The sequence below is a fragment of the Phyllopteryx taeniolatus genome, chromosome 1 (assembly GCF_024500385.1).
Source record: "Phyllopteryx taeniolatus isolate TA_2022b chromosome 1, UOR_Ptae_1.2, whole genome shotgun sequence".
NCBI lineage: Eukaryota > Metazoa > Chordata > Actinopteri > Syngnathiformes > Syngnathidae > Phyllopteryx > Phyllopteryx taeniolatus.
In genome coordinates, this window is record NC_084502.1 from 42208686 (window position 1) to 42234236 (window position 25551).

General features: G+C 43.8%; 1 protein-coding gene across 4 annotated transcripts in view; it reads left to right on the plus strand.

The window, feature by feature from the left end:
- LOC133488642 (bile salt export pump-like) overlaps nt 1–13614 on the plus strand; it is a 28921-nt gene extending 15307 nt beyond the window's left edge. For 2 of the 4 annotated variants that reach the window (XM_061796755.1, XM_061796746.1), the window contains exons 22-29: nt 217–378; nt 1638–1841; nt 2317–2558; nt 2848–3004; nt 5883–6080; nt 6902–7108; nt 9805–9951; nt 10610–13614. In XM_061796755.1, the coding sequence (XP_061652739.1) occupies nt 217–378; nt 1638–1841; nt 2317–2558; nt 2848–3004; nt 5883–6080; nt 6902–7108; nt 9805–9951; nt 10610–10810 (1518 nt within the window). In that variant the 3' untranslated portion in view covers nt 10811–13614. Of the gene's footprint in view, nt 1–216; nt 379–1612; nt 1842–2316; nt 2559–2847; nt 3005–5882; nt 6081–6901; nt 7109–9804; nt 9952–10609 lie in introns of those variants that run through there. The other 2 variants (XM_061796763.1, XM_061796774.1) reach the window with 2 other exon arrangements.
- Nucleotides 13615–25551: the final 11937 nt, after the last annotated feature.

A 25551-nucleotide genomic window follows, 5' to 3' on the forward strand; every position in this document is an offset into this window, starting at 1 on the left:
AAACTTGGATGACTTTGGTGTGGATGAACCTGAACACAGAAAGTGAGCCAGGTCTTCTTTTCCAACCTTAGTCACTGCTGATCCCATACATTTCTTTTGGGATGAAGGGACAAAAATTGCCAAGGCACACTCCATAATGTAGTCTAAACTCATTATTTTCTCATGTAGGGCCCTTGGCGTCTTCATTTTTGTTTATTTTGTCTGTACGTCTTCAAGGGTTATGCCTTCTCCAAGTCTGGAGAGCTGCTCACCCGCAGGTTACGTCGCCTAGGCTTCCACGCCATGCTTGGCCAGGAAATCGGTTGGTTTGATGATCACAAAAACAGCCCTGGAGCTCTGACCACACGACTGGCGACTGACGCCTCACAAGTTCAAGGGGTGAGCCATGGATAAAAAACAATGACAGAGACACCGCAGCCTAATAAATTACTATATTTGTATCAAAATTAGAGTCAAGCATACAATTTTGTACTACAAAAGTGGAAAAAGGCACAATGTTTTACATACTGTACAGTGGGACCTCTACGGTCGAACACAATCCAATCCAGGAAACTGTTTTTTTGTACAGCTTTCAAAACAGTTTTCAACACAGGGGGGAAAAAAAATAAAAAATATATATATCCATCCATCCTTTTTCCTTACCGCTTATCCTCACGGGCTGCTGGAGCCTATCCCATCTATCTTTGGGCGGGGTACACCCTGAACCGGTCACAAGCCAATCGCAGGGCACATAAAAACAAACAATCATTCGCACTCACACCTACGGGCAACTTAGAGTCGTCAATTAACCTACCACGCATGTTTTTGGGATGTGGGAGGAAACCGGAGTGCCCGGGGAAAACCCACACAGGCAGAACATGCAAACTCCACACAGGCGGGGCCAGGGATTGAACCCCGGTCCTCAGAACTGTGAGGCAGACACTCTAACCATTTGGCTACCGTGCCGCACACACACACACACACACACACACACACACACACACACACACACACACACACACACACACACACACACACACACACACACACACACACACACACACACACACACACACACGTGTAAAAACAAGCTAACAGGCTATCTTTAATAACATGCTGCTAACATGTATGGTGACATTGGAGTCTTACTGCTTTGAATGCGAGTGTACAGTAGTTACCTCACTCACTTCTGGTGTGTAGCCATCTCCAATTGTTCTTTTAAAGTCCCTGTAAAGTGTAAATAAATGTCTTGTACATTTGACACACCGCAGAGAGTGTTGTAACCAACCCTGCCAAATTTGAATGGTTAAAAAAAAACGCCAAATATACACAACACAAGGCTTCAAAATCACTTCTTTCTGCCCTGGAGCGCTGTGGACGATTAATACACTGAAATGGGTATATTCCTACAAAAGGTGCTATCAGGTACAAATATAAACACCTCGAAATAAAAGCTGAAATGTTCATCAATTGCATCATATTAATCTGGTGGGTGCCAACTCCAAATGTTTTCAGTCTACATTGAAAATAAAGGAATTAGCCTCACTGTTCCAATACTTTTGAAGTGGAGTGTATAATCAAATCAAGGTTAAGTTGAAAGAAACAGTAAATACAAAATGAAATGACTCTACAGAGTGCACAAACTTCCTTCTCCAAAGGCCACTGGCTCCCAGATCGGCATGATAGTAAACTCTCTGACCAACATTGGGGTGGCCATCCTCATGTCCTTCTACTTCAGCTGGAAGCTCACACTGCTCATCCTGTGCTTCCTGCCCTTCATCGCTCTGTCAGGGGGTTTCCAGGCCAAGATGCTCATTGGATTTGCCAAGCAGGATAAACAAGCTATGGAGGCTGCAGGACAGGTCAGAATCCAGTTAGATTGATATGGCAAATGGGAAATGACCTCACATTGAAAAGGCGGATTTTGACAGTAATCCTGCTTCAGTTCCAAGTGACAATAGCTGGGGTACCTCCTGAGAGGAGCTGCGTTTATTTTTCGCTCTTGGTTTCAGCTTCCCTTTGCACACATGGCTCTGTGGCGCTGTCACTGGGTGAGACAAGCCCCCTACCAGACTATACTAACTGGAAAGGCTGGCAATGATGTTTGAAGCTCCGTTGACGCACACACATAGGGAAACAGACCTAGCAATCTCACTGCCAAAGAAAAAGTTATCAAAAGTCAAATTGTTCTTAACTTTCTTTACATAATTACTTATATAATGAAAGTTAAGCAAACACAATGTGGGTTTTTCTGAAAATCAAATATAGAACAATATCTACAGTAGTTGTGGATTTTCACCCCACATCACACCTTAACCCCTTTTATGCACTTTGCAGATTTCTGGTGAAGCCCTCAATAACATTCGCACCATTGCTGGTCTTGGAAAAGAGAGAAATTTTGTGGACACGTATAATGCACAGCTGGATGTTCCATACCAGGCAGCCCTGAAGAAGGCTAACGTCTACGGGGGTTGTTACGGTTTCGCCCAATGTGTCGTCTTCCTGACCAACTCCGCCTCCTATCGGTTTGGGGGCTACTTGGTTAGCCAAGAAGGGCTCCATTTCAGTTTGGTGTTCAGGTATGAGACACAGAGAGTTACCTCTGACAAAATACAAAATGACGGATAAAATGTCCCAGATGTTTGTGATTCGAAGTGTGAGCTGCTTCTCAAGTTAACTGAGGAGCAGCAGAGGACTTCAGGGCAGGTGCAGTAGCTTAAAAAATACTGAAAAAAGAATACATCTATTTCAACCAGCAAAACTAAGTTCAGCTTTGTTGAATTGATCGCTTTCTAGTTCCCATGATAAGAGTAGTTTTATGTTCTCCTTTTTTTCGTGGCAAATGAGCACTTATTTTATCTTGTGCAGGGTCATTTCTGCCATTGTCACCAGCGGCACAGCCCTGGGAAGAGCCTCCTCCTACACCCCTGACTATGCCAAGGCCAAGATTTCAGCTGCACGTTTCTTCCAGCTGCTGGACCGAGTGCCCAAGATTAGTGTCTACAGTGACAAAGGAGATCAATGGGTATGTGGTCTCATATTCAGATGTGTGTTATGTGCTATGATGTCATGTTGCTTGTACCAAATAATTAATAATAAACAATGCCCACCAACCTGCCAAATTCGGGTCACTTTTCACCGTGGCAGGTAGCACAGCCAATCCCACTAGCCACTTTGGCCTACATGATATGATAGCGTGCTATAGCAAACAGTCTACGTGTCTACATGGAGGCCATGTTGGTGAGGGCAACCTCCCCATTAAAGGGAACGCATGTACACTGAAAATAAATCAGAACTTGCTCATTTCGCAATCGATTTTTATGAGGTTTACTTTTTTTTGTGTCAGTGTTAAAGCATGTGCTAATACAGAACATTGGAAAAAGAGCCTAAAAATATTCTGACCTATGAAAGGTTATTCTGAGTTCCATTCTGATTGTATTTAAATTCTACTAAACATTTACAGCTAAAAATATTAAAGGCAGGAGTATCACCCTCATTTTAATTTGCACTATCGTATACAGTATAAACATCATGAAAATTGTCAGGGATGCTGGTAAGAGCTGCAAAGTTTATTAGAAGTTAAATGTACTCTTATCTTAATTGTCTTTATTTTCAGTTTGCACATCCCTTAAACACTTCAAGCTAGAAGCTAATAAATAAGGGGAGCTGCTTGCTGGTGCAATAAAATGCAATGTACATATGATACAATTAGTCAAGTAATCAGGAAAAGGTTAAATCAACAACAGGTGGGTAGACTAGCCAAATATTGTAAGTAAGAGTACTGTTACTTTAGAATAAAATGACTCAGGTGAAAGTAAAAAGTAGTCATCCAATATTTACTTGAGTAAGAAAGTTCTCAATGAAAAAACTACTCAAGAGTAACTTGAGTAACTTCTGATTAATTAAAAAAAAAAAATCAGAGCATGAACATCAAATAAAATAATTTAAAAAAATAATATATGGGAGTCGACACACACCTGCCATGATTTCAATTTTTAGCTGCCCAAAAACCAACAACACATGCATTGGGCCCTACAGAAATATTATTTGCTTTATTCACTTAAATTACTTCATGAAGAAGCTGTTTGCTGAACAGACTTAGTGATTGTGTGTGCGTGTACGACACCATAAGATAGGGCTAATGTTGCCATATCCACTGCCAAAACAACAATAGAAACATCTGCAACTTTCCACAAGGTGTTTTCTCAAGTTAGAAGTGGGCTGAAATGTCAAAGTTTGGGCAGTCACAATTTAAGAGATGCATGACAAAGCTGTTCTTTTTTAGAGTCTGGAAAGTAAACACACTCGCACGGCTGTTTTTTTTCCCCAAAAAAATTTCCATTTTGATTGGCTCGCGAAGGCTACGTGCGTGGTCATGTGACTCCCTTATGTCGCTTGATTGGTGGACTTCAGTCAAACATCACTGTGGTAATGTTGGATTGGCGCAAAGGCGCCCTTTGCGGAAGTCGAAGATGGTGTCTAAAAATAGACGCGCACACACAAGAATGGATAAATAAAAGTAGCGAACGGCATGTCGATCATTGTAATGGAGTAAAAGTATCCATCCTCCTTCACATAAATACTCAAGTAAAAGTAAAAAGTACATTGCATAATAAGTACTCTGAAAAGTGCAGTTTATCGAAAATGTTACTTGAGTAAATGTAACGGAGTAAATGTAGTATGTTTCTACCCACCTCGGATCAACACCCACTGTCACGGTTGGTGTTTGGTCGAAGGCGAGGAACGCAAGGCAAGAACTTGGAGGACCCAAGTGCAGGGAAGCAGGGAGGCAACGCAGTAGTTCAGGCGTATATAAAAAATTATATTTAATTCCAAAAACAAAGGAAAACAAAGATCATGAAAAAGTCTAAATTCTAAATTAACAAAGTCCAAAATCTAAACACAAAGTAACAAAGAAACACTTGAGTGAACCCAAAACAAGAAACAAGACATGACTGGTGAAATAACTGCTTCAGTTCCAAGTGACAACAACTGGCGACTATGACATGGCAAAGACATGTAACAACGACAATGAACTGACAAGGACTGAAAGAAACCAGGGAACTAAATACAAACAGATTCACGAGACAACGACGAACACCTGGACAAGACACGAGTGGCTGGAGATAGCTGATTGGTCGACACAAGGTAGACGAGAACAGGTGTACACAACAACCTAATGAGCACACGACAAACATGGAACACAGGAAAACATGGAACAAAACTAAACACAACCCAAACCAAAACACAGACCGACACCCACCACCCATCCCCCCAGTGATGAATGCATTTTTTTGTGGCTAGTTAAAATGTTGAGTGGCTAGTTACTGGGATACCAGTGGTCACAGTGGCTGGTGAGCTAAAAAGTTAATGTCAAGCGCGGCTGGGTATGGAAAAAAAAAGAATCCCCATTTATAATTTTAACTTGACTTTGTGAACGAAAACTGCAAAAAAGTAAACTTAGTTTGTCACATTTTACCCATTAAATTACTCAATGTTTGTCCCCCAAAAATTACATTAATATTAATTGAGGCGTTTATTGAAATACATAAAATGAAAATCAAGATAAAGCACAGACCAGAGAACTAAAAAGGAAAATAAATTTACATCATTATTACTTTTTAAAATTCTTAACAATAAATAATAAACGTGGTACTACACTGCAGAAACGCAACTCTTATTTCGGAGTCTCTGAAGTATTTCAAAAAATGTTTTAACTAAGAGTACCTATGTCCATTATGTGAATGTCCGTAAGTAGTGCTGTATTACAAATCCACAATATAGTGAGGGCGCGAAGGCTGAACCGCAATATGGCAGGGAACACTGTATTCTCAAAACAAAATGAAACTAAACCTTTGCACTCCTTTTGTTTGCCCCACCCCCACCCTTTTTTTTATTACCAGGAAAGCTTCCAAGGGAACATTGAGTTCATTGACTGCAAGTTCACTTACCCCACCCGACCCGACATCCAGGTCCTCAATGGACTGAATGTGGCAGTGAAGACTGGCCAGACGTTGGCCTTTGTAGGTAGCAGCGGCTGTGGGAAGAGCACCAGCGTGCAGCTTCTGGAAAGGTTTTATGACCCCGACAAGGGCAGAGTGGTGAGGTGGACTCAGCTAAATGCTATGCATGATCACTGCTTTCACAATATTGTACTTTTCTACATTCCATTCAGCAAAATTGAAGATTGTTTTCAAGTACTATTACAAACACATCTTCCAATGTAACACCTGGGTTCCCACATATGGATACAGTTAGTTGATAGGTCAGCTATACAGTACACACAACATACATAACAACACCATTTTTTTACACTTACATTGTTATAAACGTGACAGCTATTTATGTCTAAGTTCAGCAAATATTTGAACAATTATTTTCTTTTATCCATTGTGCTCAATTTTTCACTTTTTGTTGGTCAAATGTTGTTCCTGGTAATGTCTAGTTTGTCCGACAAAACCGAGGTCGAAATATATAGCTTTCAGCATTAAATAGTCGAGGCAGATAATGACCTTTTATAAAATGGGAAATATGTTGCTTTGGAATAAATCTTAAGGTATCACTGAGAAACTTGTCAAACAATGACTCCTGGACATTGAACATACTGGACATTTAAAGTAGTTCTAAATCTCCAATTCTTGCTTGCATTTAAGTCAGACAATTTGCAGTGTGTGTCCTGGGAGCACTTATCTATATTGGAGGTTGACTCTCGTGCCAGAGCGAAATCACTGCCAAGATGTAATAGGTCTTAATGGAGCTGGAAGTGCCTTGGGAACTCATAGTCCTGATTCTGGGAGATTTAAAAAGAGAAATTACACAGTTAGAAGGCACATTACCTAAAAGCTCATTAAGTCGATTGTATGACTACTCTTTGATTATAACACTGTCTCCTACTAATGGTAAACTCAATTGCCTCTTGCAGCTGATCGATGGTCGCGACTCGACTCTCGTCAACGTGCCTTTCCTGCGATCCAAAATTGGCATCGTGTCCCAGGAGCCAATCTTGTTTGACTGCAGTATCTTGGAAAACATCAAGTATGGTGACAACTCGCGGGACATCAGCATGGACGAGGTCATCTCTGCTGCCAAGAAATCGCAGCTACACGACTTTGTCATGTCTCTACCTGAGGTAGGTTCCTGTTTGCAGAAGGAGAGCTGTGGACTCATAAGGATGGTTGGTGCAAATAGCATAGAGGCTAAATACAGGGAATAGTTTGTTTGAATGTTAAGGTGGATCGGTCAAACAAATCAGAAGGCGGATAAACAAAGGCAGCAATAACAGATGACAGAAAGGGAGCCCTTACACCGTAACTTGGGTACCTACAAAAAGAGGTGTGTGTTTAGGCTTTTGTTTAATATTTTCACACAGCATTAACACATTATTAGAATATCCAAAAATGTACCACCACTTGAGGTAATGGTTATGAGATTGTAACCTATTACAAACTTTTATAATGAATGCCAAAAGAAAAACATGTAATCTCTGTCAAATTTTATTCAAATTTAACAAAATATTCAGACATTCAGATCTCTGATTTGTTTGATTTGTGAATAAATGTTCTCAGAGCAAATTATGTATGTTAATGTTTTGGAAAGGGTCTGTACGTGTAGAAAAAAACTCCACTAATAGACAAAGAATCATGCAAGACGAAGATTGCTTCTGTTGTTTTGTCCAATTATAGAGGTGTAGTATTCCTTTATGCTATGCTTATACTATATGTATATTAAGGACAAAACAGGATGGACATGAGAAAACGTGGGGGGATGGGCAAACGTGATGCCTGGCCAGATTTTTAAATTGTCAGGAAATATGCCACACGACTTACAGTCCGGATGAGAAACCTTGTCGGCCGTAGTAAAATGGGGTGAATGCACCAAAACACGACAGTAGTAATATGGCATAATAAAACTAGGAGGTGGCGGCATGGTGGACGACTGCTTAGAGCGTCTGCCTCACAGTTCTGAGGACCGGGGTACAATACCCGGCCCCGTCTGTGTGGAGTTGGCATGTTCTCCCCGTGCCTGCGTGGGTTTTCTCCGGGCACTCCGGTTTCCTCCCACATCCCAAAAACATGCACGGTAGGTTAATTAACGACTCTAAATTGCCCATAGGTGTGAATGTGAGTGCGAATGGTTGTTTGTTTGTATGTGCCCTGTGATTGGCTGGCAACCAGTTCGGGGTGTACCCCGCCTCCTGCCCGATGATAGCTGGGATAGGCTCCAGCACGCCCGCGACACTAGTGAGGATACAGCGGTACAGAAAATGGATGGATGGATGGAACGATCCGTTTGGGATTCGCTAGTCATTAGTTTCTGTCAGAAAATGGATGGATGGAAAACTAGGAGGTGGTTGGTAGTGGGACAGGAAGAATATGACTTTCCTTGGCATCTCACGGCCCTTTAAAATTTTGTCACATCCTGCGTTTTGTCACGCTTCTCATGGCATGTGTATGGTAGCCATTGATCCTGGTGTGTGACGGTTTACCAGCCCCGGGGGGATACAGCCGTTGCGTTCTACCATGGTCTGACATGGCGAATAGGGTCGGGGAGGTGGTATAAAACCATGGGAGTTACATTTGACTATGCCATGGTCCCAAACTTGTTTCAAAGCTGCCTGGCGACAATTAGTTGATCAGAGTGTGAAAAATGTGTCGAAACTTGATCAGCATGTGAAAAACGTGGCAGAATCCATCAGAACGTGACTGGCTGGGAGGGAATTTAATGCCATCCGTGGTAGACCGCAGGCTGAACATTAGCCCCCTTTTGAGCCTCCAGGACTCAAAGGCCCCTTCCCCCATGGTCCATCACATGACCATGATAGACTGTGAGAAAACTTAGCAAGTCCTGAATAGGGAGAAAAAATACCGCCAAAATCCCATGCCACATTACCTTTCGGGCAAATGGGGATGCTGAGGCTGCCTGGAACACAATGTAAGCGTAACATAAAATTGTACAAGAACATAAGAGGTTTTCAGAGGTCGCATTGTATCTCAGTAAAGTCACCGTAGAATGAAGGCTGTGTTTGAAATCACTCCCTCTCTACTATATAGTGTCACATATGATGAGTTTGTAATGCTGCTGTGTAGTGAGCATAAGTTAACCCCGATATACTTGTAGTGCCCTCAGTATATCCCACAAGGCATCTTGAAAAGTAGTGAACAATGATGCACACGAGAAAATCAAATGGATCCCATGCAACATTGTGCCAGTACAGAATAGTTTTTGTCTTTTGCGTCTGTGGTATTGTAAAATTTTTGGCATGAGACAACTTCATGTGTTGTGCTGCAAAAATATCTTAATTAGAGCAACACATGTCAACACGGAGGGACATAAAGTGCTTTGTTTGAGCCCTTACACAGTAACTTTATTGTGTAAAATACACTCAGCTTGAAACAATATAACTGATTTATTTGTTCAATATTTAGTACAGAGGTTCCACCAGCTGATGTTGATCCAATACATGGTAAATATGCATCACCAATGACGTACTTAACGGCATGCCTGAGTAGTGATTGAAAATTATTTTTCATACCACTGAAGAGTCAACTACAGTACAGTAGTCCACTGTGTAAAATTCCCATAGTGAATAAGGAGTAGAGAATGAGCAATACATTTATAGTGCCCGTGTTGGCGCTTATTACATTTTTTTAGATATAGTATGTACGAAACTGCTCCTCATTTTAGGTGACTCATGATTTCACAGGTGACAGGTCTAAGGCTTGGCGAAGCGTTAAGTGCTCCTGCTCGATGAACCAGCTGTAACTGCAGAATGAAGACTATGCGTCATATGCTGATCTCATTGTATGATTTTTTTTTCCTGCTCAGAAATACGACACAAACGTGGGTGCACAGGGTTCTCAGTTATCTCGAGGTCAGAAACAACGCATTGCCATTGCCAGGGCAATCATCCGCGATCCCAAGATCCTGCTCCTGGATGAAGCCACCTCAGCACTGGACACAGAGAGTGAGAAGGCAAGTTGCAAAATTAATGACTCAATATGCAGATTGAGTCATGCATAGCTGGTTGATATTCTCTGGTTGCAGGCAGCAGGAAGAGCTGTCATTATCGACATCATTAACGTCATTATTTTTCCTCCCAACTATATATTCATACGTGTTGTGGATCTGCTAATGCAGTCACTGAAGCAGTGGGCTGTCAGTAATCAAGCATGATTGTGAAATTGCTATTATTATGTCGGTTGCAGCGGCACGGTGGGCGACTTGTTAGAGCGTCTGCCTCACAGTTCTGAGGACCGGGGTACAATACCCGGCCCCGCCTGTGTGGAGTTTGCATGTTCTCCCCGTGCCTGCGTGGGTTTTCTCCGGGCACTCCGGTTTCCTCCCACATCCCAAAAACATGCACGGTAGGTTAATTGACGACTCTAAATTGCCCGTAGGTGTGAATGTGAGTGCGACTGGTTGTTTGTTTGTATGTGCCCTGCGATTGGCTGGCAACCCGTTCAGGGTGTACCCCGCCTGCTGCCCGATGATAGCTGGGATAGGCTCCAGCATGCCCGTGACCCTAGTGAGGAGAAGCGGCTCAGAAAATGGATGGATGGATGGATGTCGGTTGCATGTCGATGATTTCTCTCCCCCGTGTGCCTTTGTTTACTCGCCTCGCTCGCCACAGACGGTGCAAGCGGCGCTGGACAAAGCTCGAGAGGGCAGGACCTGCATCGTTATCGCCCACCGTCTGTCCACCATTCAGAACTCCGACATCATTGCTGTCATGTCCCGAGGCTACGTGATTGAAAAGGGAACACACGACCATCTCATGGCCCTGAAGGGTGCTTACTACAAGCTGGTCACCACTGGAGCACCAATCAGCTAACGGCTCTCTGAGAGTGTCACCCATTGGAAACACGTGTGATGAGCAGAGAGTTATTGTCTGAGGTGACAAGGCCAAGTACATGCTAAATGAACATCAAAAAGTAACTTGAATCTTTTTCACTTTGACAGTATTTATTTGTGTGAAAAACCCTGCTACACTGAGAGGGTTTGCAGAGCTATTTTGAGACTATGCATCAATGTTATGTTTTTTTGGGGTATAAAACAATGCTTACCACGATATAACGAACAAATTAGTTCCATGGGAGAGATGTCAGCGCACTATACTAGAAAGGTAGTTTCCGTAGGATTCAATGGGCATGAAAGACAGCCAAGGATCCTTTTTCGTTAGCAATGATCCCATTCAGGGTCACAAGGAAGCTGTAGTCTATCCCATCTGATTTAAGGTGATAGGTACATACACCCAGGACTGAGCATACGTGGTGACTGTGACCGGGAAATGCAAGTCAGCCAGGTGAACCCCTACAATACAAATAACCCAAACACAGCATAATTCATTCAGCGAAACAATTCTGTTTGGGAAATATAATCAGCTCTTTCGAGAATTCATACTTGACGAAACAGACATAGATAATGCTGTTTCAACAACAAGTTAAGCAACACATAAGTAGCTCAAAAAAAGAAGACCTCAATGCTGTGTATCATAACAAAAAAATAATAGCATCAAAAACCCATGAAACTAAAAGTACAACAAGGTACATTGTCAGTATTGTAAATGGCAGATGTTTAATAGAATTTCTAAAAATGTATGTATCAAGCCAAGGAAATTGTAGAGATAAGACACGACATTAAGTAAAAGATATGCCTTTACAAAGCTATTGTCAGAGAGGTATTCATAATTTAATATCTGTAAAATTGTGCTGCATCATACTGAAAACTGATTGTATTACTTTGGTAACATCTTATTTAGCTACACAAGCATAGGAAATAATACAACCCCAATTCCAATGAAGTTGGGACGTTGTGTTAAACATAAATAAAAACAGAATACAATGATTTGCAAATCATGTTCGACCTATATTTAATTGAATACACTATAAAGACAAGATATTTAATGTTCAAACTGATAAACCTTATTATTTTTAGCAAATAATCATTAACTTAGAATTTTATGGCTGCAACACATTCCAAAAAAGCTGGGACAGGGTCATGTTTACCACTGTGTTACATTACCTTTTCTTTGAACAACATTCAATAAACGTTTGGGAACTGAGGACACTAATTGTTGAAGCTTTGTAGGTGGAATTCTTTCCCATTCTTGCTTGATATACAGCTTCAGCTGTTCAACAGTCCGGGGTCTCCGTTGTCGTATTTTACGCTTCATAATGCGCCACACATTTTCAGTGGGAGACAGGTCTGGACTGCAGGCAGGCCAGTCTTGTTCCCGCATTCTTTAACTACGAAGACACACTGTTGTAACACGTGCAGAATGTGGTTTGGCATTGTCTTGCTGAATTAAGCAGGGACGTCCATGAAAAAGACGTTGCTTGGATGGCAGCGTATGTTTCTCCAAAGCCTGTATGTACCTTTCAGCATTAATGGTGCCTTCACAGATGTGTAAGTTACCCATGCCATTGGCACTAACACAGCCCCATACCATCACAGATGCTGGCTTTTGAACTTTGCGTCCATAACAGTCCGGATGGTTTGTTTCCTCTTTGGCCCGGAGGACACGACATCCACAATTTCCAAAAACAATTTGAAGTGTGGACTCGTCGGACCACAGAACACTTTTCCACTTTGCATCAGTCCATCTTAGATGAGCTCGGCCCAGAGAAGCGGGCGGCATTTCTGGGTGTTGTTGATAAATGGCTTTTGCTTTGCATAGTAGACTTTCAAGTTGCACTTACGGATGTAGCGCCGAACTGTATTTACTGACATTGGGTTTCTGAAGTGTTCCTGAGCCCATGTGGTGATATCCTTTACACATTGATGTCGGCTTTTGATGCAGTGCCGCCTGAGGGATCGAAGGTCACAGGCATTCAATGTTGGTTTTCGGCCTTGCCACTTACATGCAGTGATTTCTCCAGATTCTCTGAACCTTTTGATGATATAATGGACCGTAGATGATGAAATCCCTAAATTCCTTGCAATTGTACGTTGAGGAACATTATCCTTAAACTGTTCGACTATTTTCTCACGCACTTGTTCACAAACAGGTGAACCTCGCCCCATCTTTGCTTGTGAATGACTGAGCACTTCAGGGAGGCTCCTTTTATACCCAATCATGGCACCCACAAGTTCCCAATTAGCCTGTTCACCTGTGGAATGTTCCAAACAGTTGTTTGATGAGCATTCCTCAACTTCCTCAGTCTTTTTTGCCACCTGTCCCAGCTTTTTGGAACGTGTTGCAGCCATAAAATTCTAACTTAATGATTATTTGCTAAAAACAATAAAGTTAATCAGTTTGAACATTAAATATATTGTCTTTGTAGTGTATTCAATTAAATATAGGTTGAACATGATTTGCAAATCATTGTATTCTGTTTTTATTTATGTTTAACACAGCGTCCCAACTTCATTGGAATTGGGGTTGTCGAACATTAACATTAACATATTTTTAAATGAATACCTCTCTGAAAGCACTGATTCAAAGTGACCATTAATATTGTTGTTAATCAGAATTGTTGATATATTCAATGTGACTAAAGTGCATGTGTAACAAATGTTAGCCAATGATTGTCAGAATACAGCTCTTGGGATTCTTAAACTTGACGCCCGTAGTTGTAAAAGAAAAAAAAAAGTGTTTACATCGAAATTAATCGAATAAACTCAGTCTTGTCTTGAGCTTCTGTTACTCTTTCTGGGTCGAGAAAACCCGTAGAATAAGCACATATCTATCTCCATGTCTCTATAGTATAAATGATTCACAAATCATTTTTTTTATACAAATCAATATTTCAGAAGTGCAGGGAGCAGTCAAAATAACGTTTTAATGTTATAGATTGCGCTGTGTAAAATGTCAGTTAGCTCCGAACGATTCCAAATCGAAGAATATTCCCACATTTTCTTTTAAATATTTTAAGTAAAGCACGAATAAGCAGTTGGATGGTGTAGCAAGGCTACTCCAGAAGTTAGATATTTAACCCTGTCGAGAAGACTTGACTTACCAATTCTTGACTCCGCGCTTTGTGTGTTGATGCTGTCAGGAGTGCAGATGTCAGAGACACTCGATCAGTTAGTGATAATATGTGATCACGCCACACTGACCTCTAGGAATTTGAGTCTTTAATCGTGACATCTGCAGACCTGGACTCTGGGGTGGATTAGCATTCCTCAGATGTAATCTCATTTTGCCACTGCTTCTCTTAATTGTTTCAGTGATAGGACACTCTTTTGACTTTGTGCCCTGTGACGCCAGAGGCTGGGTGACATCTGTGGTGGATGTGAGAGTGAGCGGTGCCTCAGCATATTTTACAGAGATAAAGAGAAACAGGATTTTCAGTTGAATCAGAAAGTGCATGTGAAAACTGAGCTACGCTGTATCTGCGTGAGCTCAAATGTCAAATACTGAAATGAAGTGAGGAGTCTAACGCTGGTTAATACACAACAGCATATCATAACAATCATCACAGACCATGGAATTGTGATGACATCAGAGCAATCGGAATGGACCCTGAGCATCATACAACCCCAATTCCAATGAAGTTGGGACATTGTGTTAAACATAAATAAAAACAGAATGCAATGATTTGCAAATCATGTTTGGCCTTTCTTTAATTGAATACACTACAAAGACAAGCTATTTAATGTTCAATCTGATAAACTTGGCTGTAAACCTGTAAACCTGTATGTACCGTTCAGCATTAATGGTGCCTTCACAGATGTGTAAGTTACCCATGCCATTGACACTAACACAGCCCCATACCATCACAGATGTTGGCTTTTGAACTTTGCGTCCATAACAGTCCAGATGGTTCGTTTCCTCTTTGGCCCAGAGGACATGACATCCACAATTTCCCAAAACAATTTGAACTGTGGACTCGTCGGACCACAGAACACTTTTCCACTTTGCATAAATCCATCTTAGATGAGCTTTCTGGGTGTTGTTGATAAATGGCTTTTGCTTTGCATAGTAGAGTTTCAAGTTGCACTTACGGATTTAGCGCCAAACTGTATTAACTGATATTGGTTTTCTTAAGTGTTCCTGAGCCCATGTGGTGATATCCTTTACACATTGATATCGGATTTTGATGCAGTGCCGCCTGAGGGATCGAAGGTCACGGGCATTCAATATTGGTTTTCAGCCTTGCCGCTTACATGCAGTGATTTCTCCAGATTCTCTGAACCTTTTTGATGATATTATGGACCGTAGATGATGAAATCCATAAATTCCTTGCAATTGTACGTTGAGGAACATTGTCCTTAAACTGTTTGACTATTTTCTCACGCACTTGTTCACAAAGAGGTGAACCTCGTACCATCTTTGTTTGTGAATGACTGAGCAATTGATGGATTCACTCCATCCTTAGAGGTGACCGTAGCCATAAAAGTAAAATGACAATGGCCACTGTAAAATAAATCCATACTTGATGAATCATTAACCAGAGGGGAAGCAAAAAGTCACTCCTTCACATAAGCCTAATTCTGTCATTACTTATGATTCCATTAAATCTTTTCGTTAACTTAATTATTATTGTAGCACCAATAAGATCACAACTGTGACCACAGGGAGTGCAAGGGCCAGACTTAGGCAACGATATAATAAGTTTTTTTTCCCCATTAACATGGGTGCAGACAAAAGGTACATTTCTTTTTATCCTCATCCATGAGCTTAAAGGTGCAAGGGTAAATCCAAGTGCTGAGTGTCACCACACATCATGAATTCTGAGAAACCAGTGTAAAGCTATTAAATGTGCAGCACTTTGCTATCTTTGGGAAGAGGCTTTAAGCAAAGTGTGTGGATAGCTTTCAATGATCTCAAACATTTTTATAAAGATACAAAACTGGCAGAAGACCATGTTCCCTCCTCAAATAGTGTCAAGGTGACCTTTAAGAAGTACCGGTAGTTAACACACAAGGAACATGCAGTATTCTGCACAAGGAACGCTGCGCTGAAACACAGAGGTGGCAGTCGTGCTCAATTACAAACCCTAATTCCATTGAAGTTGGGACATTGTGTAAAATATAAATAAAAACAGAATACAGTGATTTGCAAATACTTTTCAACCTATATTCTTTTGAATACACTACAAAGACAAGATATTCAATGTTCAAACTGATAAACTTAATTATTTTTGGCAAATATTCACTCATTTTGAATTTGATGCCTGCAACACATTCCCAAAAAGTATTTTTATTTTTATCACTGTTACATCACCTTTCCTTTAAACATCACTCAACAAGTGTTTGGGAACTTAGGACACTAATTGTCAAAGCTTTGTAGGCTTCATTCTTGCTGGATGTACAACTTTAGTTGCTCAAGAGTCCAGGGTCTCCGTTGTCGTATATTGCGCTTTATAATGCGATACTTTTGAGTCATCAATGCCTCTCACCAAGCACTGATTTGTGGCTGATGACTCGGAAAAACTGCAGTCCAGCCATTCAATAGCATTTAACCGTTCACGCAGACCGCTGATTTCTCAATAAGCGGAAGAAAGCGATTTGGAGATGATTGTTGATTCTACAATACACAGTTACGGTGCAGTACTATAAAAGTGCAAAGAATTGCACGATTTCACTATCGCCACACTATTTTTGTTATTTTCCTTTGTTATTTTTGACTCAATATCGCGGCGAGTGCATATGCAGCGGCTGCTCTCTGTCCCAAACAAACGGTGTTTTCGTGTGTTTCGTCTTTTACGTCTGAGTGTTTTAGTCCATCTTCGTCTTGTCTAGATGTTCCAAGACATAGATACAGTCGTAAGCTTCTGCTTGACATCGGCATAACTATTTTTACGCAGTTAAAGTCTACTTTCACTGAGAAGCTACGGAACTGTGGTCTGCTCCAGGTGCCTACAACATCTCCGACCCCCAATCCTGCGTCGCGCCCAGAGTAGAGGCACCACGGACGAAGCAGATAAGGCGCAAGTGTGGAGGTATCCGAGATAGACTAGCAGCTAAACCTAACAAGCCGGCTATTCCCTCCATCGTGCTAGCCAACATACCCTCGCTGGACAACAAGCTGGATTACATTCGACAGCTCCGCTCTACCCGTAAGAATGTGGGAGAGTGCTGTGTTTTTGTGATGTGGAAACATGGCTTAACAGCAGCGTTCCAGACAGCGCCATTCAGCTCGACCGGCTAGCATGCTACCGAGCGGACAGAACTGTCGTGGGAGGTAAGAATTGCGGCGGCGGACTGTGTGTTTACATCAGTGACGCCTGGTGCCTGCTAAATGAGCTAAATGACTTCTTTGCTCGCTTTGAGGCACACAAAAGCACCCCCTGCACACAACACTCCACCCCCTCCTGGATACCAAGTGCTGACACTGACCCGGGACACCGTGAAAAGATCTCTCGACAGGATCAACACATGAAAACACCCGGGCCCAGATAACATACCTGGTCGTGTTCTGAGGGACTGTCCAGCTGAACTTACAGATGTCTTCACGGACATCTTTAACAGCTCCTTGAGTCAGGGTGTTGTCCCCATGTGCTTCAAAGCGACCACCATCATCCCGGTCCCGAAGAAGTCGTCTCCCTTCTGTCTCAATGACTACTGTCCGGTAGCGCTCACTCCCATCCTGATGAAGTGCTTCGAGCGGGTAGTTATGCACCACAAGTCGTCCACCCTCCCCCTCCTTGGACCCCTTCCAGTTTGCATATCAGCCCAACTGGTCAAATGATGACATAGTCTCCACCGCCCTCCACTCTGCCCTCACACACCTGGGGCCTCATGTACAAAAGGTGTGTACGCACAAAAACGTGGCGTCCGTTCTTTTTCACGGCAAAGTTCAAGAGTGACACGACCATGGAAATGTGCGGTGTCTCACGCAACTGCATGGCTGGCGTACGCACGTTTCTGCAGCTTTTGGTGCTTTGGCGACACTTAGAGATGATGCTGGGAAACTGTTCTCATAAATCTGCACACCAGACACACATGAATAATTAGCACTGATGAACAATTCATGCCCGGCAACATTTTATTTCAACAATGCAATTGAAGCAAGGACTGAGAATTAATTTGTTAACCAGTGTATTTCATTAACCACTGATGTTTGTGAGGACACCTATTAATTGATCAAGGCGATCATTTATGCCGCCTATTACCCTCACAATCGCTCCGTGACTCCAGCACATGCACTGAAAAAAAGAGTCCTTTGAATTTACTTCATTTGAACATGTGCATCGGTTGCACATGATTAAAATGTGTTTAAATTGACATAATTTACCCCTCTTCTCCTAAAAAAGAAAACATTATTTTTTTTGTCAGTGTGCGTGTCCTCTCCTGTGTATTAAAATAATAAATTGAGTAATCAAAAAGCAGTCAAAGTTTTTGATATCTTCTTTGATATGCTGATGTGCTTCTATTTGAATTCAAAATATTTATTACAAATACCACGCATACAAAATTTACGCATGAACCTTTATCTCACAGGGCTCAGTGTAGGTTACTGTATGAACACATTTGTTATGAGTTATAAAAATACATGATATTAACCTTGTGGGGTGATCATGGTGAGCCATGTGTCCCCTGAGAGAACACCGTCACCCATGATTGCAGCGATTCTCTCCTCGAATGGGTGAGGCCCTCCGCATCGGTTCTTCAGCCTTTTTTTTGGCCACACTTTGGCGGTGGGCAGCTGTCCTCTGCTTCACATCCACCTTAATGTCTGACCACTTCTTTTTTAGTTCAGCGTGTGCGGGCTATTCTGTCTCCACAGCATTGACAACCGCACGCGTGCTGTCCCATTCACTCCTCTTTCGCGTGTTGTTCACGTCGTAGGACAGCGTGCCAATGAGGATTTTCTTGCGTGCCTCCACTTCATCGAGCAACTTCACATTCAGAAAAAATATTTTTCTTCATTACCTTGGTCATTTTCCTTTTTTTCTGATCATGCAGAGATCGGAATTTCAGGTGCAGGGTTCATTTAAATATGATTTGCATATTCAAATGTGGGCGTGGACAGGGAGGAGTCGGCTACTCCAACATGTGCACTCATTTCCACGTTGATTGGAATGTACGAAGGAAATGTGCTTGGATTCATGAGTACGCAGAGTTTCATACATCTGAATATTTTTGTGCGTACAAAGTTTTCTGGATTTGAGCGTACGCTATGTTTTAGGAGGAAATCCACGCAAGTCTTTGTACATGAGGCCACTGGACTCTAAGGACTCATATCTCAGACTTCTGTTCATAGACTTCAGCTCAGCATTCAATACCATCATCCCTCAACTACTGATCTACAAACTGGACCAGTTGTGGCTCAACACTTCAATGTGCAACTGGCTGCTGGACTTTCTGACAGGGAGACCGCAAGCAGTATGGGTCGGCAGCAACACATACAGCACCATCACTTTGGACACGGGGTCCCCTCCTCTTCACCCTGCTGACCTATGACTGCGTAGAGCTCCAACCTCTTCATTAAGTTTGCAGACGACACATCTGTGGAGGGTCTCATCAGCAACGGAGACAACTTCGACTAAAGGAGTGAAGTGAGCTGCCTGGCCGGGTGGTGCACGGACAACATTCATTCATTCATTTTCTGAGCCGCTTCTCCTCACTAGGGTCGCGGGCGTGCTGGAGCCTATTCCAGCTATCATCGGGCAGGAGGCGGGGTACACCCTGAACTGGTTGCCAGCCAATCGCAGGGCACATACAAACAAACAACCATTCGCACTCACTTTCACACCTACGGGCAATTTAGAGTCTCCAATTCATGCATGTTTTGGGAATGTGGGAGGAAACCGGAGTGCCCGGAGAAAACCCACGCAGGCACGGGGAGAACATGCAAACTCCACACAGGCGGGGCCGGGGATTGAAACCCGCTCCTCAGAACTGTCGGCCACCGTGCCGCGCACGGACAACAAACTCTCCCTAAATGTGGGGGGGGGGGGGGGGGGGGAAAGGAGATTATTGTGGACTTCAGGAGAGGGCACTCCCAGCATGCTCCCCTGAACATCAACGGTGCTGCGGTGGCAAAAGTGCGCAGCACCAAGTTCCTGGAAGTGCACATCACTGAGAACCTCTCCTGGACCAGCAACACCTCATCACTGGCCAAGAAAGCTCATCAGCATCTCTACTTCCAGCGCCAGCTGAGAAGAGCCAGAGCCCCAACCCCCATCATGTGCTCGTTCTACAGAGGGACCATAGAGAGCATCTTGACCAACTGCATCACTGTGTGGTACGAAGCCTGCACAGCATCCTGCCGCAAGACTCTCCATCGCATAGTGAGGGCAGCTGAGAAGATCATCGGAACCACTCTTCCCTCCCTGAAGGACATTTACAGCACCTGCCTCACCCGCAAAGTGGGGGGTGCCACCCATCCATCACACAGCCTCTTCAGTCTGATGCCATCAGGGAGGAGACTGCAGAGTCTGCGGGCCAGGACTGTCAGGGCTGCTGTTTCAGCACCCTGAGTCCAGCCTGTGCGTGTGTGTGTCATGAGTGCTTTGCAGGGTTGACGTGTTGGAGTCTAGCAGCTGCCCCTTGTCATCCTAATTACGCCTGACTGCTCTTAAGGCGTTGTGGGACTTCAACTCGTCGCCAGAGGCAGCTGATGGGTACCAGCTGGCCAAACGGAATGCAGCTTTGGTAGTCGCTGAGGCAATAACTCGGACGTGGGAGGAGTTCGGCGAGGCCACATCGAACGATTTCTGAACGGCTTCGAGAAAATTCTGGTCCATCATTCGGCATCTCAGGAGGGGGAAGCAGTGCACCATCAACACTGTGTATAGTGGGGATGGGGCGCTGCTGACCTCGACTCGGGACGTTGTGAGTTGGTGGGAAGAATACTTCGAGGACCTCCGCAATTCCACTGACACGCCTTCCCATGAGGAAGCAGGGTCTGGGGTCTCTTGGGTTGGGATCACCGAGGTGGTTAAAAAGCTCCTCGGTGGCAAGGTCCCGGGGGTGGATGAGTTCCAAAAGGGTCTCGATCTTGTGGGGCTGTCCTGGTTGACACGCCTCTGTAACATCGTCTGGACATTGTGTGGTCCCCCTTTTTAAAAAGGGGTACCGTAGGGTGTGTTCCATCTACAGGGGGCTCACACTCCTCAGCCTTCCTGGCACCTATTCAGGGGTACTGGAGAGGGTGGTCCAAGTCGAATCTCAGATTCAGGAGGAGCAGTGTGGTTTTCGTCCTGGCCGTGGAACAGTGGACCAGCTCTACACCCTCGGCAGGGTCCTCGAGGGTGCATGGGGGTTCGCCCAACCAGTCTACATGTGTTTTATGGACTTGGATAAGGCGTTCGACCGTGTCCCTGGGGGGTGCTTCGGAAGTATGGGGTACCGAACCCCCTGATACGGGCTGTTTGGTCCCTGTACGACCAGTGTCAGAGTTTGGTCCGCATTCCCAGCAGTAAGTTGGACTTGTTTCCGGTGAGGGTTGGACTCCACCAAGGCTACCCTTTGTCACCGATTCTGTTCATAACTTTTATGGACAGAATTTCTAGGCATAGCCGAGGCGTAGAGGGGGACCAGTCTGGTGGCCTCAGTATTGCATCTCTGCTTTTTTTTCTGTTGGCTTCATCAAGCCGTGATCTCCAACTCTCAATGGAGCGATTCACAACCGAGTATGAAGTAGCTGGGATGAGAATCAGCACCTCCAAATCTGAGAACATGGTCCTCAGTCGCAAAAGGGTGGAGTGCCCTCTCTGTGTCGGGTATGAGATCCTGCCCAAAGTGGAGGAGTTCAAATACCTTGGGGTCTCGTTCACGAGTGAGGGAAGAATGGAACAGGAGATCGACAGGCAGACTGGTGCAGCATCTGCACTGATGCGGACTTTGTATCGGTCCGCTGTGGTGAAGAAGGAGCTAACCCGAAAGGCGAAGCTCTCGATTTACCGGTCGATCTACCTTCCTACCCTCACCTATGGTCACGAGCTGTGCGTCATGACCAAAACAACAAGATCCCGGATACAACTGGCCGAAATTAGTTTCCTCCGAAGGGTGGCCGGGCTCTCACTTAGTGATAGGGTGAGAAGCTCGGTCATCTGGAAGGATCTCAGAGTAGAGCCCTTGCTCCTCCGCATTGAGAAGAGCCAGATGAGGTGGCTGCGGCATCTGATTCGGATGCCTCCCGGACGCCTCCCTGGTGAGGTGTTCTGGGCACCGGAAGAGCTGGAGGAAGTGGCTGGGGAGAGGAAAGTCTGGGCTTCTCTGCTGAGGCTGCTGCCCCCGCGACCCGACCTCGGATAAGCGGAGGAAAATGGATGGATGGTTCATGTTAATGACATTATACTTCTCTGCCACTCCAGACTTCCGCATGCAGTACCACAGTTCCTCTCTGTGTACTCTGTCATAGGCTTTCTCTAGATCTGTCATAGGCTTTCTCTAGATCTACAAAGACACAACGTAGCTCCTTCTGACCTTCTCTGTACTTTTCCATCAACATCCTCAAGGCAAATAATGCATCTGTGGTACTCTTTCTAGGCATGAAACCATACTGTTGCTCGCGAATACTCACTTCTGTCCTGAGTCTAGCCTCCACTACTCTTTCCCATAACTTCATTGTGTGGCTCATCAACTTTATTCCTCTATAGTTGCCACAGCTCTGCACATCACCTTTGTTCTTAAAAATGGGCACCAGTACACTTTTCCTCCATTCCTCAGGCGTCTTCTCACGCACTACAATTCTATTGAACAAGCTGGTCAAAAACTCCACAGCCACCTCTCCTAGATGCTTCCATACCTCCACAGGAATGTCATCAGGACCAACTGCCTTTCCATTTTTCATCCTCTTTAATGCCTTTCTAACTTCCCCCTTACTAATCATTGCCACTTCCTGGTCCACCACACTTGCCTCTTCTACTCTCCCTTCTCTCTCATTTTCCTCATTCATCAACTCCTCGAAGTATTCTTTCCATCTAGCTAGCACAAAGCTGGCACCAGTCAACATATTTCCATCTCTATCCTTAGTCACACTAATCTGCTGCACATCCTTCCCATCTCTATCCCTCTGTCTGGCCAGCCTGTATAGATCCTTTTCTCCTTCTTTAGTGTCCAACTTGCCATACATGTCATCATATGCCTCTCGTTTGGCCTTTGCCACCTCTACCTTTGCCCTGTGTCACATCTCAATGTATTCCTTTCGCCTCTCCTCGGTCCTCTCAGTGTCCCACTTCTTCTTAGCTAACCTTTTTCCTTGTATGATTTCCTGTACTGTGAGGTTCCACCACCAAGACTCCTTCTCTCCTTTCCTGCCAGAAGATACACCAAGTACTCTCCTGCCTGCCTCTCTGATCACCTTGGCTGAAGTGTTCCAGTCTTCTGGAAGCTCCTCCCGTCCACCGAGAGCCTGTCTCACCTCTTCCCGAAAAGCTGCACAACACTCATCCTGTCTCAGCTTCCATCACATGGTTCTCTGCTCTGCCTTTTTCTTCCTAATTTTCCTCCCCACCACCAGAGTCATCTTACACACCAACATCCTATGCTGTCTAGCCACACTCTCCCCTACCACTACCTTACAATTGGTAACCTCCTTCAGATTACATCGTCTCCACAAGATGTAATCCACCTGCGTGCTTCTACCTCCGCTCTTGTAGGTCACCCTATGTTCGTGCCTCTTCTGGAAAAAGGTGTTCACTAGAGCTATTTGCATCCTTGTTGCAAAGTCTACCACCATCTGTTCCTCCAAGTTCCTTTCCTGGATGCCGTACTTACCCATCACTTCTTCATCACCCCTATTACCTTCACCAACATGTCCATTACAATCTGCACCAATTACGACTCTCTCTCTGTCTGGGATGCTCAGAACTTCTTTGTCTAGCTCCTTCCAGAATTTCTCTTTCACCTCTAGGTCGCATCTTACCTGTGGAGCATAGCCACTAATCACATTACACATAACACCCTCAATTTCAAATTTCAGCCTCATCACTCGATCTGATACTCTTTTCACCTCCAAGACATTCTTAGCCAACTCTTCTTTTAAAATAACCCCGACTCCATTTCTCTTCCCATCTCCACCATGGTAAAATAATTTAAACCCTGCCCCTAAACTTCTAGCCTTACTGCCTTTCCACCTGGTCTCCTAGACACACAATATATCAACCTTTCTCCTAATCATCATGTCAACCAACTCCCGAGATTTTCCTGTCATAGTCCCAACATTCAAAGTCCCCATATTCAGTTCTAGGCTCTGTGCTTTCCTCTTCTCTTTTTGCCGAAGAACCCGCTTTCCACCTCTTCTTCTTTGACTTTGACCCACAGTAGCTGAATTTCCAACGGCGCCCTGCAGGTTGACGGCACCGGTGGCGGACGTTGTTAACCCGGGCCATGACCGATCCGGTATGGAATTATTTGGATGAACGCTCATATTTGTTTGGCAAGGTTTTAAGCCGGATGCCCTTCCTGACGTAACCCTCTGCATTTATCCGGGCTTGGGACCGGCCTACAGTTTGCACTGACTTGTGCCCCCCATAGGGCTGCATTGTACATTACCAAGTAATGGCTACAGTTTAGTCAATGCTTTTATTTTTTGTCTTGTGGATACGTGATATTCCGGCCACTTGGCAGCTGCTGAGCGTAACAAAAAATCAAGTAATCAGTAAAGTAACTAAGTTACTTTTTCAAGGTAACTCTGGAAACACTCTTGCTCTCTCTCTCTTTCTGTGTCTCTCTCTCTCCCTCTCTCTCTCTCTCTCTCTCTCTCTCTCTCTATATATATATATATATATATATATATATATATGTCTCGTGGAATATTATATTATATTATATTATCCATCCATCCATTTTCAACACCGCTTATCCTGGTTAGGGTCGCAGGACACTGGAGCCTATCCCAGCTGACTTCGGGCGAAAGGCGGACTACACCTTGAACTGGTCGCCAGTCAGTCGCAGGGCACATATAGACACGGACAACCATTCACACTCACATTCACAACGTCACTGAGTGGGAACTGAACCCACGCTGCCTGCACCAAAGTCAGGCGAGTGTACCACTACACCATCAGTGACGCTATCTTATATTATATTGTATTATATTATATTATATTATATTATATTATATTATATTATATTATATTATATTATATTATCCATCCATCCATTTTCTGAGCCGCTTCTCCTCACTAGGGTCGCGGGCGTGCTGGAGCCTATCCCAGCTGTCATCGGGCAGGAGGCGGGGTACACCCTGAACTGGTTGCCAGCCAATCGCAGGGCACATAGAAACAAACAACCATTCGCACTCACAGTCATGCCTACGGGCAATTTAGAGTCTCCAATTAATGCATGTTTTTGGGATGTGGGAGGAAACCGGAGTGCCCGGAGAAAACCCACGCAGGCACGGGGAGAACATGCAAACTCCACACAGGAGGCGACGGGGATTGAACCCCGCACCTCAGAACTGTGAGGCTGACGCTCTAACCAGTCAGCCACCGTGCCGTATTATATTATATTATATTATATTATATTATATTATATTATATTATATTATATTATATTATATTATATTATATTATATTATATTATATTATATTATATTATATTATATTATATTATATTATATTATATAGGGCGGCACGGTGACCGACTGGTTAGAGCGTCAGCCTCACAGTTCTGAGGACCAGGGTTCAATCCCCGGCCCCGCCTGTGTGGAGTTTGCATGTTCTCCCCGTGCCT